Source organism: Hemiscyllium ocellatum, chromosome 39 (genome assembly GCF_020745735.1).
Source record: "Hemiscyllium ocellatum isolate sHemOce1 chromosome 39, sHemOce1.pat.X.cur, whole genome shotgun sequence".
In the NCBI taxonomy this organism is placed as follows: domain Eukaryota; kingdom Metazoa; phylum Chordata; class Chondrichthyes; order Orectolobiformes; family Hemiscylliidae; genus Hemiscyllium; species Hemiscyllium ocellatum.
Window position 1 is genome coordinate 30,120,552 of NC_083439.1, and position 16,112 is coordinate 30,136,663.

A 16,112-nucleotide genomic window follows, 5' to 3' on the forward strand; every position below is an offset into this window, starting at 1 on the left:
CCTGTGACTCCACTTTCAGAGAACCATACACCTGAACTCCAAGGCCCCTCTGTTCCACTACACTCCTTAAGGTCCAACCATTCATCATGAAACTCCTACCTTGATGTGACTTTCCAAACTGTAACACCTCATACTGACCTACATTGAACTCCATTTGCAATTTGTCAGTGCATGTGCTCAGTTGGGAGAAAGTGAGGACTGCAGATGCTGGAGATCAGAGTCGGAAAGTGTGATGCTGTAAAAGCACAGTCGGTCAGACAGCATCTGAGGAACAAGAGAGACAACGTTTCAAACACAAGCTCTTCATCAGGAATGAGGGGTTGCCCTCAAGGGGGCTGAGATATAATTGGGAAAGAATGGGGCTGGAAGGAGGGCAAATAAGGAAACTGGTGAAAATGACATGGTCCAATCACATGAGATCATGGTAACCTCCTTCGCTGACAACTACACCTCCAATTTTGGTGTCATCTGCAAACTTACTAATGATACCTCCCATGTTCACACCCAATCATTTATATAAATGACAAAAAGCACCGATCCTTATGGCGCACCACTGGTCACAGGCCTCCACCGTGAAAAACAATCCTCCACTACTACCCTAAGCCTTCTACCTTCTGGCCAGTTCTGTATCCACATCCCTGTATTCCATGAGATCTAACCTTGCTAATCAGTCACCCATGAGGAACTTTGTTGAATGCCTTGCTGAAGTCCAGATAGATCACATCCACCACACTGCTCTCATCAATCCTCTGTGTTACTTCTTCAACAAATTCAATCAAGTTTATGAGAAGTGATTTCTCTCCCACAAAGCCATGTTGACTAACCCTAATCAGTCCTTGGCTTACCAAATACATGTAAATCCTGTCCCTCAGGATTCCCTCCTATATCTTGCCCACTATCGATGCCAAGCTCACTAGTCTGTAGTTCCCTGGCTTTTCCTGACCACCTTTCCTAAATAGTGACAACACATTAGCCAACCTCCAGTCTTCCAGTACCTCACCTGCAAATGTTGATGATACAAATTTCTCAGCAAGAGGCCCAGCAATCACTTCCTGAGCTTCCCACAGAGTTCCAGGGTACACCTGATCAGGTCATAGGGAATTATACACATTTATGTTGAATCATAGAATAACTACAGTGTGGAAACAGGCCATTTGGCCCAACAAGTCCACACTGACATTTTGAAGAGTAACCCAGCCAAACCCATTCCCTTACCCTATTACTCTACATGTTCCTTGACTGATGCACTGAACTTACGTGTCCCAGTGCACGAACGGTAATTTACCATGGCTCATCCACCTAACCTGCACATCTTTGAACAGTGGGAGGAAACCAGAGCTCCCAGAGTAATTCCACACAGACACAAGGAGAATGTGCCAACTCCACACAGAGTGTCGCCCGAGACTGGAATCGAACCCATGTCCCTGGTGCTGTGACGCAGCAGTGCTAACCACTGTGCCACCATGCTGCCCCATCGTCCCTTTTAGAATGAATGTAAAATTCTCTCAACACCCTGTACTTGCATCGACCTATCACCATTCCAGCTATCTTCCTCCCCAACCGCTAACCTTCTATTTATCTCTCAGCCCCCTTTCCCAACCCATAATCCTGATGAAGTACTTATACCTGAAACATTGACTCTCCTGTTCCTCAGATGCTGCAAGACCTGCTTTACTTTTCAGGGACCATACACTTTGACTGTGATCTCCAGAAACTGCAAACCTCACTTTCTCCCTCAACATCATCCCCCAACAAACTCCGCCAGAGCAAGGTCAGCGTGGGACTCGATACATGAGCTTCCTCTGCTCATTTTCACTGAACAGAAAGCTGTCTCTACACTTTTAAACTAAATGTACAGCTACACTGTCTGCATCAAACACTTTCAATCCAGGGACATCACTGGGTTAGAAATGGAGTAATAGATTCTACTCTTTCCAATTGAAGCTAAAGCTTCTTCTATTCTTGAAAACTGGAAGGAAAGCTATCCCCATCAAAGGTTCCCAGGACAGAGACAGCACACGGTGAAATACAGAGTAAAACAGCCACGACTCTATGAATTAAAAGGAACATCACAGTAAAGCTCTCCCTGCATTGTCCTGATCAAACATTCCCGTGACAGGGACATGACAAGTTTAGATACAGAATAAAGCTTCGTCCATATTGCCTCCATCAAACACTTCCAGGGGGAGGTGTAATATAAGGTCAATCCCTTTGTTCTGCCCAAACCCCATCCTCAGACAATCTCTCCGTGGGTCTCACTGTCAGTCTCCTCAGGTGAGGGTGGGGAGGACCCAGCAGACACCCTCCTGTATCAATGAGCTACGTTTGATGATTACATTGATGGGCCTTCACCATGAGACCTTGTGGAGCTGAATTCAGTCAGGTGACAGCACAGCAGCTCACAGCCACTCCTATTGGTCCAAATGAAATAGGCCCTCCTGGTAATAACTCAATGAGTTCAATCATTGGTGGACATTGTAGAGATTGGGGCTGGTTGATTGGTTCAATGCTGCTGCTTCTGGTCACATTGGTGTCAGGTGAGTGCAGGTTGTGTGTATAAAAGGAGCTGGTTGGGGGTGTGTGGGGATGGTTGAGTTGTTTGTGATCATGGGTGATTTTGTAGTGAGGGGTTTGTTCCCTTTGTTGGTGTTAGTTGGAGCTGTCTGTTGCTCTGAAACATGGCAACAGTTTCTGAGCCAGAGGTTTCCATGGACAATAGTGAGAGCCAGCCCTGTTCCTGAGAGAGTACCTCCTCATGGGGATCCCATTGCTTCCAGTTTCTGAATGTCTGAGGTTGGGAGTGTGTCCCCACTGCAGACTGTGATGGTGCAGTGTGGAGAGCACAACCTGCTGGTCAGGGCCCAGCTGGATTTGTTTGGAACCAGGCACCTGATTAAAGCTGCTGACCTGACCCTGGGGACAGCAGGTTGTCAGCCAACCAGGGTCTACCCTGAGAACCAGACTGTCCTCTTTGACTATGGGCTGCATGAGTGTGGTAGTAGATTGCAGGTAATGGGGGTTGTCTACTCTTGCTGGAAGTTTAGGCTGTCCATGTTTTCCTGGGTGTGGTGATGTTGATATTGAGGAGGACTAGACTTCTAAATTCTCAGATGATTGGCTTACAGAGCGCACTTCCACTCTCTACTACCTGGGAGACCTCATTCACATTGAGGCATCTGTTTCAATGGCCAACCATGTGTCCCTGAAGCTGTACATTGATCGCTGTGTAGCTACACTGAGCCCAGACAAGGACTCCACCCTGAGATACAGCATCGTTGACTACAATGGGTAAGGAGTTCTCTGCTTTCTCCAGCTGCTCCCATCTCAATGGCTTCACTCCATTCACTTCATGGCCCTTTGTCCATCTGCAGTTGCCTCCTGGACAGCAAAGCTGAGGACTCCTTTTCAACCTTTGTGTTGCCGAGAGACGGGCGGAAGCCAGACAAGCTCCAGTTTGACCTGGATGCCTTCCGTTTCTATGGAGATGAGTGATCCTTGGTAAGAGGAAGCTGCTGATGTGCTTCTCCACATTGGGGAGGGAGTCACTAAACACTGACTTGTTCTGACTGTCCCTCAGATGTTCATCACCTGTCACCTGAGAGTTGCTGCAGTGGATCAGGGAGATTCCAGGAACAAAGCTTGTACTTTCCAGAAGCTGGAGCGTATGTAAGTTCCCTCTCCCTGTCCCTCAGGGATGTTGTTGGGAGAGGTGATGCACCATGTGGTTGATGGGCTGTTTCTCTTGTTTAGCTGGACCCCATTGGAGGGGTCAGACAGTGACATTTGTGCCTGTTGCCATGTGGGGAATTGTGGAGGCCTCACTTGGCCCCCTGATCATTCTGGATACTGAGCTGACAAACCTGGCAACTCCTCCCCTGACTGAGGGTGACAGAAGGATTCAGGAGAGGTCTCCAAACGGTGAGTTGGCTTCCTGCTAGTTTCCCTTGTCCCTGTTTTCCCTCAGTAACCATTGGTTTCTCCTTGTTTTGTAGGTGTGGAGTCAGAGCTGGTTGTGATGGTGGTCCTGACTGTGACAGCTGTCTGTCTGATCTCTGCTTCATTGCTGGCCTTCCTCCTGTACAGGAGACACAAGCAAACACCCATCAACTGGTGATTGACAGTCAATAAAGCAGTGATTCATGGTGTCTTCTCTCTTAACCTGGTTTGTTTCTGCATCCTCTTTCATACTATCCCTGGGTTTAGCCTCTCCAATCCACGAACTGCGCTTTGATTGGGTGATGGAAGATTATGGTTTGCTTCTTCCAGGAAGTACAGGGGTTTGATGACATTGGAAGGTGCTTTCCATTCAGATGAAATCACTGTTCACAGAATGTGCTGGAAGAACTGCTCAGATGTGGCAGTGTCTGAGGGAGGAGCAGTGGGGGTTCCTCGTCTGTTCTGATTCTCTTCAGAAGTGTCCATGTGGATTCCTAATGTTCCCGTCTCCTGAGATGCTGCCAGTCCTGTGTTTGTGAATTGTTATCCCCCTAATTTCTGACACCTACAGTATTGGGATATCAAACTGATGGGCATGGAAATGATCATGCCCCTGAACCACAAAGCTGTGTTGGCAAGTCCAGAAGTGTTGTGGTCACTTGACTGAATAGAAACCTAATTTTGAATGTGGATGGCCCTAATGATCTATTCAGAGTTGAATGTCAACTGTGCTCACCCCTCCAGGACAGGGGATGTGGTTGAAGACATCTTACACCACCTCTAACTAACATGGACACTTTTGAACATGTCACTGTCTACTTCCCTTCTTTCCACACCTTCCATATCCTCCTTCACAGTAAACACTGAACTGTTCTCCCTCCTTGTGGGTGTAAAATATGGTAACAATACCATCCAGTAATGGAGGGCATGGTGTGTCATGGTACCAGTGTAGCTGTAGCAGATGAACTCGTTGTTGTACCTGACAGAGGCAGGCAGAGCTGGGGCCATGTAGGTGCCCATAGCTACCCCTTTACTCTGAATTGGTTTCACCAAGCTGTAGAACATTTCTGGACTTCACAGCAATCAACCCCATCACCTTCTGGCTGAACACTCCAACTCCTCCTTCCAGTCTGTCACAGACATGCAAGTCCTGGGCTGCCTCTCCCACCAAATTCTAGCCTCCCAACAACTGGAGGAAGAATACCTCATCTTCCATCTTTTGATCTTGTGGTTGGAGGATTCCAGTGTGGATTTCTCCAGTTCTGATCTTCCTTTCCCACCTTATCCCAGATCCAACCATCTTACTCAGCACTGCCCTCTTTCTCTTGGAAATGTCTATCTTCTTTCTCTCCACTGACCATCACAGACAAATCACCTCCCCCCACCCCCACCCCCCAACTTCAACTAACTATATTGTATTCCCAGATATTTTCCCCAGCCCTACCCATTTATCTCTGCCCCCTTGGAATCCCCTTCCACATTCCTGATGCCAAGCTTATGCTTTAAATGTTGACTCTACTGTTCATCAGATACTGCCTGACCAGCTGTGCTTTCCCAGTACCACATGTTTTGACTCTGATCTACAGCCATCCCCATCTCCCTTGCCCAATGTAGTCAGTTCCCATAAACAACCCTTGACAAAAGGTAAATTCAGAAAACACTCTCTTGCCAATCCAAAAGCAGGAACAGCTCCACGCACTCCCCCCAACCCCCCGCCCAGCCCAGATTTTGTGACTGAAGGAGTGGGGGAAAATAGCTTTCACTGGAAGATCTTAGCAGCACTGCTACATGTTAAAAGTACTGTATTTGAGAACTTGACCACACCCATTCAGACTGATTCTATTGTTTCAATTTAAATAGAAAACCCAAGGCCTGGTTTTCAATAGACAGCTTCCCACCTTTGCCTCAAAGACTCTCTCCAAAAAACTTGGACAAAATATGATTCTTCAAACCATAGCATTGTCAGATGGTGAAGACTCGAAGGAACTTACACTCCGGACTAAAAGCAAAATACTGCACAGGCTGGAAATCTGAAACCACAGAATGCTGGGAAACTCAGGTGGTCTGGCAGCGTCTGTGGTCAGGTATTGCTAACCGTCCAAGTGTCTCAAAACACAAACGTGTACCTGTCTCCCCAGTCACTGCTAAGATTTCTCCTGCATTCTCTTGGGCAGCATGGTGGCACAGTGGTTAGCAATCAGTTTGATTCCAGCCTTGGGTGACTATCTGTGTGCCATTCTCCCTGTCTGGGTGTTTTTTTTTTCCCAAAATCCAAAGATGTGCAGGTTAGATGAAATGGCTATGCTACATTAACCATAGATTTTAGGGATATGTAGGTTAGGGGCATGAGTCAAGGCTAAATGTAGAGTAAGAGAATGGGTCTAGGTGGCTTATTGTTCAGACGGTCAGTATGGACGTGTTGAACTGAATGGCCTGCTTCCACACTGCAGGGATTCTATGTTCATTAAACTCATGATTCCTTGACACTAATGGCTATCACTGAACCATCTGTCTTAGGCTCAGGGTTCTGTCTACAGGTGGGTGGAACAAGTGGCATAATGGTAGTGTTACTGAGACAGGAATTCAGTGAGTCAGGTTAATCATCTGAGGCTGGGGGCTCCAATCTTATTGTAGTCACTAATGGAGTTTTGTGTTCCTTTCATTTTGAAAATATCTAATCTCAGTAATTGTGACTGAGAAACTAATCTTTTATAAAATCTCATCTCATTCACAATTCCCATTAGGGAAGGAAATCCACCCTCTTGACCTGGTCTGGCCTAAATGTGACTCCAGACCCACAGCAATGTCGCTGATTCTGAAATAGCTGAGCAAACCAATCACATCAAGGGCAATTAGGGACAGACAATAAATCCCAGCCATGACAGAGAAGCCACAGGATGTTAATAGTGAGGGATTGAGCAATGGGAATATTATGGTGTGATAGTGAGATTTTCCCTTGTTGCAGACAGTTATTGCCTGAAGTTGTGTGTTCTGAATGTGAATGTTGTTCAGGTCTTGCTGCATTTGAACAGGGACTGTTTCAGTATCTGTGACGTTGTCAATGGGGCTGAACATTGGGCAATCATCAGCAAACATCCCCACTTGTGACATTCTGGTGGAGGGAAGGTCTTTGATGGAGCAGTTGACATGGTTGTGTCTAAGAGAGTACCTTGAGGAACTCTTGCAAAGATATCCTGGGGATGTGGTGATTGAACATTGATAACCAGAACCATCTTTCTTTGTGCTGGGCATGACTCCAAACAACAAAGGTTTTCTAATCCCACCGAATCCAAGTTTCCTTGGGACTCTTTAGTTCAAAGTGCAGTGGGCAGTTAGAGGGTTGGATTTGGGATAAACTGGGGAAGGGTGATCAGAAGTGATAAAATCTACATAGATCCCATGTGGTTGAAGGGTGCCAAAGATGTAAGAAGTTGCTCATCCTCCAGTTGTTGGGAGGCTAGTATTTGGTGGCAGAGGCAGCTGAGGACATGCATGTCCTTGGCCGAAGGGGAGTTGGACTGTTCACCCAGGGGGTTAATTATGTGTCCAAGAGATGTTCTGCAGGTTGGTGAAACCAATTGTCAGAGCAAAGGGTTAACTATGGGCACCTGCGTGGACCCAGCTCCACCTGCCTCTTTGTCACTACATCCTCTGCAGCTACACTGGCACAACTACACATCTTGCCCACCATTACCTGATTGTATTGTTACCATCTTTTGCTCTCAAGGAGGGAAAACAGTTCAGTATTTACTGTGGAGGAGGATATAGGCCAGACCAGGTCAACATGGTAGATTTCTTTCCCTAATGGGAATTGTGAATGAGATAAGATTTTATAAAAGATTAGTTTCACAGTCACTATTACGCAGAGTAGATATTTTCAAACAAAAGATGGATTTTCATGTTCTATCAGCAACTACAATAAAATTTTAACCCCCTAGCCTCCAATGATTAACCCGACTCACTGAATCCCTCCATGACTCCCTCTTCAGGTCCACACCCCCCACCAACCCAACCTCCACCTCCCGCACCTTCCCCTGCAACCGCAAGAAATGCAAAACTTGCGCCCACACCTCCCCCCTTACTTCTCTCCGAGACACCAAAGGGATCCTTCCATATCCACCACAAATTCACCCGCACCTCCACACACCTATTGCATCTGCTGCACCCGATGTGGCCTCCTCTATATTGGGGAGACAGGCCGCCTACTTGCTGAACGTTTCAGAGAATGCCTCTGGAACACCCGGACCAACCAACCCAACCACCCCGTGGCTCAACACTTTAACTCCCCCTCCCTCCCACTCCACCAAGGACATGCAGGTCCTTGGGCTCTTCCATCACCAGACCATAACAACACGACGGTTGGAGGAAGAGCATCTTCCACCTGGGAACCCTCCAACCACAAGGGATGAACTCAGATTTCTCCAGTTTCCTCATTTCCCCTCCCCCCACCTTGTATCAGTCGAATCTCTCGAACTCAGCACTGCCTTCCCAACCTGCAATCTTCTTCCTGACCTCTCCGCCCCCACCCCACTCCTGTCTATCACCCTCACCTTGACCTCCTTCCACCTATCACATCTCCATCGTCCCTCCTCCTTACCTTTTATCGTAGCCTGCTGGACACACTTTCTTCATTCCTGAAGAAGGGCTTATGCCCGAAACGTTGAATTTCCTGTTCCTTGGATGCTGCCTGACCTGCTGCGCTTTTCCAGCAACACATTTTCAGCTCTGCTTTACCACCAATTTGACTCTAATCTGCAGTCCCCACTTTCTCACTGATCCACTGTAGTCAGTTCCCAGCAATGCTCCCTGCACAGAAGAGAAGCTTAAAAAAAATGTCTCTTGCAACTCCGTGAGACAAAATAACACTCCTCCTCCTCTCCCCGCCCCCCCCACCCCCTTAGATTTTATCTGTGACTGGGGTGGGGAAGATGGGTGGAAATTGGTTCCATTTCTAGGCCCGAGCAGCAACTGCTGCACGTTAAAACTACTAATTCATGTTGAGAGCTTGAAGACACTAAGTCAGGCTGCTTCTATTGTTTCAATTTCTTCACAACCCAAGGCCTCAGGCTGTTTATTTCACAGGTTTTTCAACAGACATCTCTCAACCTTTTTGCTTAAAGCCTCTTTTAAAAACTGGGACAAAATATAATTCTTAAAACCAGTGGATTGTCACATGCTGAAGTCTCTAGAAGGAACTTACACTCAGGACTAAAAGCAAAATACTGCACAGGCTGCAAAACTGAAGCAAGCCACAGACTATGCTGGGAAAACTCAGGTAGTTTGGCTGCATCTGTTGACAGACACTCCTAACCTTTCAAGAGTCACATCCGTCATAAACCATGAACTGTCATTCCCGAGACTCTATTAAGATATTTCCGACACTGTCTTGGGCAGCAATGGTGCCACAGTGGTTAGCACTGCTCCTTCACAGCACCAGGGACCTGGGTTTGATCCTTGGGCAATTACCTCCGTGGAGTTCTCCCTGTCTCTGTGGGTTTCCTCCCACAATCCAAATATGTACAGGTTAGGTGAGCTGGCTATGGTAAATTGACCATAACTTTTCGGGATGTGGAGGTTAGATGGAGCGTCAGTGGTCAATGCAAAGTAATGGTCTGGGTGGCTTGCCTTTCAGAGGGTCAGTGTGGACTTGTTGGGCTGAATGCCCTGTTTCCACAGTGTATGGATTCTATGTTAATTAACCTCCTGATTCCTTGACACTAATGGCTACCACTGAGCCATCTGTCTTAGGTTCAGGCTTCTGTCTACAGGTGGGTGGGACAAGTGGCATAATGGTAGTGTTACTGAGACAGGAATTCAGTGAGTCGGGTTAATCATCTGAGGCTGGAGGCTTAAAATTTTATTGTAGTTGCTGATAGAACATGAAAATCCATCTTTTGTTTGAAAATATCTACTCTGGGTAATAGTGACTGTGAAACTAATCTTTTATAAAATCTTATCTCATTCACAATTCCCATTAGGGAAAGAAATCTACCATGTTGACCTGGTCTGGCCTATATCCTCCTCCACAGTAAATACTGAACTGTTTTCCCTCCTTGTGAGAGCAAAAGATGGTAACAATACAATCAGGTAATGGTGGGCAAGATGTGTAATTGTGCCAGTGTTGCTGCAGAGGATGTAGTGACAAAGAGGCAGGTGGAGCTGGGGCCATGCAGGTGCCCATAGTTAACCCTTTGCTCCGACAATTGGTTTCACCAACCTGCAGAACATCTCTTGGACACATAACTAACCCTCTGGGTGAACAGTCCAACTCCCCTTCGGCCAAGGACATGCATGTCCTCAGCTGCCTCTGCCACCAAATACTAGCCTCCCAACAACTGGAGGATGAGCAACTTCTTACATCTTTGGCACCCTTCAACTACATGGGATCTATGTAGATTTTATCACTTCTGATCACCCTTCCCCAGTTTATCCCAGATCCAACCCTCTAACTGCCCACTGCACTTTCTGAACTAAAGAGTCCCAAGGAAAATTGGATTCGGTGGGATTAGAAAACCTTTGTTGTTTGGAGTCATGCCCAGCACAAAGAAAGATGGTTCTGCTTATCAATATTCAATCACCACATTCCCAGGACATCTCTGCCAGAGTTCCTCAACGTACTCTCTTAGACACAACCATGTCAACTGCTCCAAAGACCTTCCCTCCATCAGAATGTCACAAGTGGGGATGTTTGCTGATGATTGCCCAGTGTTCAGCCCCATTGACAACGTCACAGATACTGAAACAGTCCCTGTTCAAATGCAGCAAGACCTGAACAACATTCACATTCAGAACACTGTCTGCAACAAGGGAAAATTTCACTGTCACACCATGACAGTCTCCATGACATTCCCATTGCTCAATCCCTCACCATTAACATCCTGTGGCTTCTCCATCTCGGCTGGGATTTGTTGCCTGTCCCTAATTGCCCTGAATTTGATTGGTTTGCTCAGCTATTTCAGAATCAGTGACATTGCTGTGAGTCTGGAGTCACATTTAGGCCAGACCAGGTCAAGATGGTAGATTTCCTTCATAATGGGAAATGTGAATGAGATGAGATTTTATAAAAGATTACTTTCACAGTCACAATTACTAAAATTAGATATTTTCAAAATAAAGAGGAACACAAAAATCCATCAGTGACTACAATAAGATTTGACCCCCCCAGCCTCAGATGATTAACCTGACTCACTGAATTCCTGTCTCAGTAACTTTACCATTATGCCACTTGTTCCACCTATCTGTAGACAGAAGCCTGAGCCGAAGACAGATGGCTCAGTGATAGCCATTAGTGTCAAGGAATCATGAGTTTAATGAACATAGAATCCCTGCAGTGTGGAAACAGGCCATTCAGTTCAACACGTCCATACTGACCCTCTGAACAATAAGCCACCTAAACCCATTCTCTTACTCTACATTTAGCCTTGACTCATGCCCCTAATCTACATATCCCTAAAATCTATGGTTAATTTAGCATAGCCATTTCATCTAACCTGCACATCTTTGGATTGTGGGGAAAAAAAACACCCAGACAGGGAGAATGGCACACAGATAGTCGCCCAAGGCTGGAATCAAACTGATTGCTAACCACTGTGCCACTATACTGCCCAAGAGAATGCGGGAGAAATCTTAGCAGTGACTGGGGAGACAGGTTCACATTTGTGTTTTGAGACACTTGGACGGTTAGCAGTACCTGACCACAGATGCTGCCAGACCACCTGAGTTTCCCAGCATTCTGTGGTTTCAGATTTCCAGCCTGTGCATTATTTTGCTTTTAGTCCTGAGTGTAAGTTCCTTCCAGAATCTTCACCATCTGACAATGCTATGGTTTGAAGAATCATTTTGTCCCAGTTTTTTTGAAGAGAGTCTTTGAGGCAAAGGTGGCAGCGATCTGTCGAAAACCCGTAAACAGACAATGAGGTCTTGGATTTTCTATTTAAATTGAAACAATAGAATCAGTCTGAATGGGTGTGGTCAAGCTCTCAGATTCAGTACTTTTAACGTGTAGCAGTACTGCTAAGGTCTTCCCGTGAAAGCTATTTTCCCCCACTCCTTCAGTCACAAAATCTGGGCTGGGGGGGCTGTTCCTGCTTTTGGATTGGCAAGAGTGGTTTCTGAATTTCCCTTGACAAAAGGGTAATGTTTATGAGAACTGACTACATTGGGCAAGGGAGAGGGGGATGGCTGCAGATCAGAGTCAAAACATGTGGTACTGGAAAAGCACAGCTGGTCAGGCAGTATCTGATGACCAGGAGAGTCAACATTTCAAGCATAAGCTTGGCATCAGGAATGTGGGAGGTTCCAAGGGGGCAGAGAGATAAATGGGAAGGGGGTGGGGAAAGTATCTGAGAATACAATATAGTTAGCTGAAGGTGGGGGGTGGGGGACAGTGGCAGTGATGTTCAGTGGAGAAGTAGAGGAAAAAAAGATAGACATTTCCAAGAGAAAGAGGGCAGTGCTGAGTAAGATGGTTGGATCTGGGATAAGGTGGGAAAGAAGAGCAGAACTGGTGAAATCCACACTGGAATCCTCCATCCACAAGATCAAAAGATGGAAGATGAGGTATTCTTCCTCCAGTTGTTGGGAGGCTAGAATTTGGTGGGAGAGGCAGCCCAGGACTTGCATGCCCTTGGCAGAGTGGAAGGGGGAGTTGGAGTGTTCAGCCAGAAGGTGGTGGGGTTGATTGCTGTGAAGTCCAGAAATGTTCTACAGTTTGGTGAAACCAATTCAGAGTAAAGGGGTAGCTATGGGCACCTACATGACCCCAGCTCTGCCTGCCTCTGTCAGGTACAACAAAGTTCATTTTCTACAGGTACACTGGTACCATGACACATCGTGCCCTCCATTACTGGATGGTATTGTTACCATATTTTCCTCCCACAAGGAGGGAGAACAGTTCAGTGTTTGCTACGGAGGAGGATATGGAAGGTGTGGAAAGAAGGGAAGTAGATAGTGACATGTTCAAGAGTGTCCATATTAGTTAAATGGAGGTGGTGTTAGATGTCTTCAACTACATCCCCTGTCCTGGAGGGGTGAACACAGTTCACATTCACTGAATAGATCATTAGGATCATCTACATTCAAAATTAGGTTTCTATTCAGTTAAGTGACCACAACCCTTCTGGACTTGCCAGCACAGCTTTGTGGTTCAGGGGCATGATAATTTCCAGCCCATCAGTTGGATATCCCAATTATGTAGGTGTCAGAAATCAGGGATAACAATTCACAAACAGCAGTACTGGCAGCATCTCAGGAGAGGGGAACATTGGGAATCTACATGGGCACTTCTGAAGAGAATCAGAACAGATGAGGAACTACAACTGCTCCTCCCTCAGGCACTGCTACATCTGAGCAGTTCCTCCAGCACATTCTGCAAACAGTGATTTCATCTGAATGGAAAGCACCTTTCAATGTCATCATCAAACCCCTGTACTTCCTGGAAGGAGCAAACAATAATCTTCCATAACCCAATCAATCATTCAGAAAGCTCAGTTCATGGATTAGAGGGGCTAAACCCAGGGATAGTTTAAAAAGAGGGGATGCAGAAACAAACCAGGTTAAGAGAGAAGACACCATGAATCACTGCTTTATTGACTATTTCAATCACCAGTTGATGGGTGTTTGCTTGTGTCTCCTGTACAGGAGGAAGGCCAGCAATGAAGCAGAGATCAGACAGACAGCTGTCACAGTCAGGACCACCATCACAACCAGCTCCGGCTCCACACCTACAAAACAAGGAGAAACCAATGGTTACTGAGGGAAAACAGGGACAGAAAGGGAAACTAACAGGCAGCAAACTCACCGCTTGGAGACCTCTCCTGAATCCTTCCATCACCTTCAGTCAGTGGCTGTGTTGCCAGGTTGGTCAGCTCAGTATCCAGAATGATCAGGGGACCAAGTGAGGCCTCCCCCTCCCACTTCAATCCAGCTTCACTCTCTGCAACAAACATACCAGTCAGGGAAAGGGGAGGGGGATAAGTGAGGAGAGATCCAACATCTAGAGGGTGAATGTCCTACCAGCTTCAGTGCCAAGGTCTCTCCTTCCTCTGAAAGGGATCAGGATCTCCCTGGTGCTCCCACAATTCCCCACATGGCAACAGGCACAAATGTCACTGTCTGACCCCTCCAATGGCCTCCAGCTAAACAAGAGAAACAGCCCATCAACCACATGGTGCATCACCTCTCCCAACAACAACATCCCTGAAGGACAAGGAGAAGGAACTTACATACACTCCAGCTTCTGGAAAGTACAAGCTTTGTTCCTGGAATCTCCTTGATCCACTGCAGCAACTCTCAGGTGACAGGTGATGAACATCTGAGGGACACAGTCAGAACAAGTCAGTGTTTAGTGACTCCCTCCCCAATGTGGAGAAGCATATCAGCAGCTTCCTCTTACCAAGGATCGCTCATCTCCATAGAAACGAAAGGCATCCAGGTCAAACTGGAGCTTGTCCGGCTTCCGCCCATCTCTGGGCAACACAAAGGTTGAAAAGGAGTCCTCAGCTTTGCTGTCCAGGAGGCAACTGCAGATGGACAAAGGGCCATGAAGTGAATGGAGTGAAGCCATTGAGATGGGAGCAGCTGGAGAAAGCAGAGAGCTCCTTACCCATTGTAGTCAATGATGCTGTATCTCGGTGTGGAGTCCTTGTCTGGGCTCAGTGTAGCTACACAGCGATCAATGTACAGCTTCAGGGGCACATGGTTGGCCATTGAAACAGATGCCTCAATGTGAATGAGGTCTCCCAGGTAGTAGACAGTGGAAGTGCACTCTGTAAGCCAATCACCTGAAGTACAGCAAGACAAGGGTTGGAGCCAATGGGTACAACTCAGATAGACACCAGGAGATCCCTCCCCAGCCACCCATCACATACCATTCGTTAGATGCAGAGAGAATGACAGATGCCCTTCTCCAGACCTGGTGGAGCTGAATGGGATCCAGGTGGGCTTGATGGGATTGCTGCTCACATTGCCCTTCCTGGGGGAAGGAGACAGGCAGCCATTTTAGGACAGTGTTAGACAACAGCAGCAGGGGAATCATATTCACAATTGAGTAAAGATTCTCACCTCAAATACCGACATTCAATGGGAACAACAGCTCCATTTGTTCTCACAATGACAGATCCAGGATAGTTTGGGATGTAGGTCAGGTGGGTGGTGTAGATCAGGAAATCTCCAGTCATCTGAAAGACACCAGGTTTAGGAATGAGGGGCTGATCTGAAATGAAAAGGATCTACACAGGGTTCACAATGAAATCTTCACATTGGGACAATTCTTTAGGGCATGTGACAGTTTCAGGGCCAGGAGACAGCTTTCCCACCCCCAGAGCTGGAGGGACCACTAGAGGGCAGTAGGTCACAGGTCAGGGGTTAGTCACTTACGATCAATTTAACAAGGTGTGACATCATTTTAGAGGTCAGGATAGGAATTCCTGATCCAAACATGGGGGAGGGGAGAAGATTGTGGTGTTGGTGTCTCAGGCAGAATTAGAGATAAATATTGAGGGAACAGGTAGATGGTGATTATTATCACAGAAGAGGCTGCAGGGATCTTTTAGCCATCATCTCCCAGTGTTATCATGAAACTTTCAGATTATGAGCAGAATGTGGAGAGATTAATAGCAATGGGAGGCAATATACAGAGGGCACAAGATGGAAAGAGTGAAAACAATAATTAACCAGAAAGAAAAATTAACAGTTCGAACTACAGGCCAAATTCATATTGAATAAATATACATTCTACAGAACAGTGTGGGTAATCAGAGGCTGCTAAACCACTGAGAATAGGAGCACAAGGCTAGAGATGGAGAACAGTTCAGGTACAGTAATAATCCAAGATAGGAGCATGACTTCTAAATTGTCAGACTTAGTCCTCCTCAATAATCAACATCACTACATTCAGGAAAATCTGGACAGCCCAAGCTTCCAGCAAGTGTAGACAACCCCCATTACCTGCAATCTACTACCACACTCATGCAGCCCATAGTCAAAGAGGACAGTCTGGTTCTCAGGGTAGACCCTGGTTGGCTGACAACCTGCTGTCCCCAGGGTCAGGTCAGCAGCTTTAATCAGGTGCCCAGTTCCAAATAAATCCAGCTGGGCCCTGACCAGCAGGTTGTGCTCTCCACACTGCACCATCACAGTCTGCAGTGGGGACACATTCCCAACCTCAGACATTCAGA

General features: G+C 46.7%; 2 protein-coding genes across 2 annotated transcripts; one reads left to right on the top strand and one right to left on the bottom strand.

Annotated features, from left to right (window-relative positions):
- Positions 1 to 2,823: 2,823 nt before the first annotated feature.
- On the top strand, positions 2,824 to 3,492 carry LOC132834212 (zona pellucida sperm-binding protein 3-like). The gene is made up of 3 exons (XM_060852877.1): positions 2,824 to 2,995; positions 3,111 to 3,288; positions 3,372 to 3,492. The coding sequence occupies exons 1-3, from the start codon at positions 2,824 to 2,826 to the stop codon at positions 3,490 to 3,492; spliced, it is 471 nt and encodes a 156-aa protein (XP_060708860.1).
- Positions 3,493 to 13,536: 10,044 nt separating this feature from the next.
- Positions 13,537 to 16,026, bottom strand: LOC132834213 (zona pellucida sperm-binding protein 3-like). The gene is made up of 9 exons (XM_060852878.1): positions 15,883 to 16,026; positions 14,998 to 15,113; positions 14,805 to 14,908; positions 14,540 to 14,717; positions 14,330 to 14,456; positions 14,160 to 14,248; positions 13,951 to 14,072; positions 13,736 to 13,870; positions 13,537 to 13,658 (listed from the first exon to the last, which is right to left on the bottom strand). Exons 2-9 carry the CDS (start codon positions 15,111 to 15,113, stop codon positions 13,537 to 13,539), a joined length of 993 nt encoding a protein of 330 aa, XP_060708861.1. The 5' UTR covers positions 15,883 to 16,026.
- Between the last annotated feature and the right edge of the window lie 86 nt (positions 16,027 to 16,112).

What these genes read in the sequence shown, in the direction of transcription:
- LOC132834212 (XM_060852877.1), top strand. Translation starts at nt 2,824, where the DNA reads ATGGTGCAGTGTGGAGAGCACAACCTGCTGGTCAGGGCCCAGCTGGAT. An exon ending in CTATGGGCTGCATGAGTGTG is followed by an intron (nt 2,996 to 3,110) that starts GTAGTAGATTGC and finishes CTAAATTCTCAG; the next exon opens with ATGATTGGCTTACAGAGCGC. An exon ending in AGCATCGTTGACTACAATGG is followed by an intron (nt 3,289 to 3,371) that starts GTAAGGAGTTCT and finishes GTCCATCTGCAG; the next exon opens with TTGCCTCCTGGACAGCAAAG.
- LOC132834213 (XM_060852878.1), bottom strand. Translation starts at nt 15,113, where the DNA reads ATGACTGGAGATTTCCTGATCTACACCACCCACCTGACCTACATCCCA. An exon ending in TTCCAGAAGCTGGAGTGTAT is followed by an intron (nt 14,073 to 14,159) that starts GTAAGTTCCTTC and finishes TCTCTTGTTTAG; the next exon opens with CTGGAGGCCATTGGAGGGGT. An exon ending in TCAGGAGAGGTCTCCAAGCG is followed by an intron (nt 13,659 to 13,735) that starts GTGAGTTTGCTG and finishes CTTGTTTTGTAG; the next exon opens with GTGTGGAGCCGGAGCTGGTT.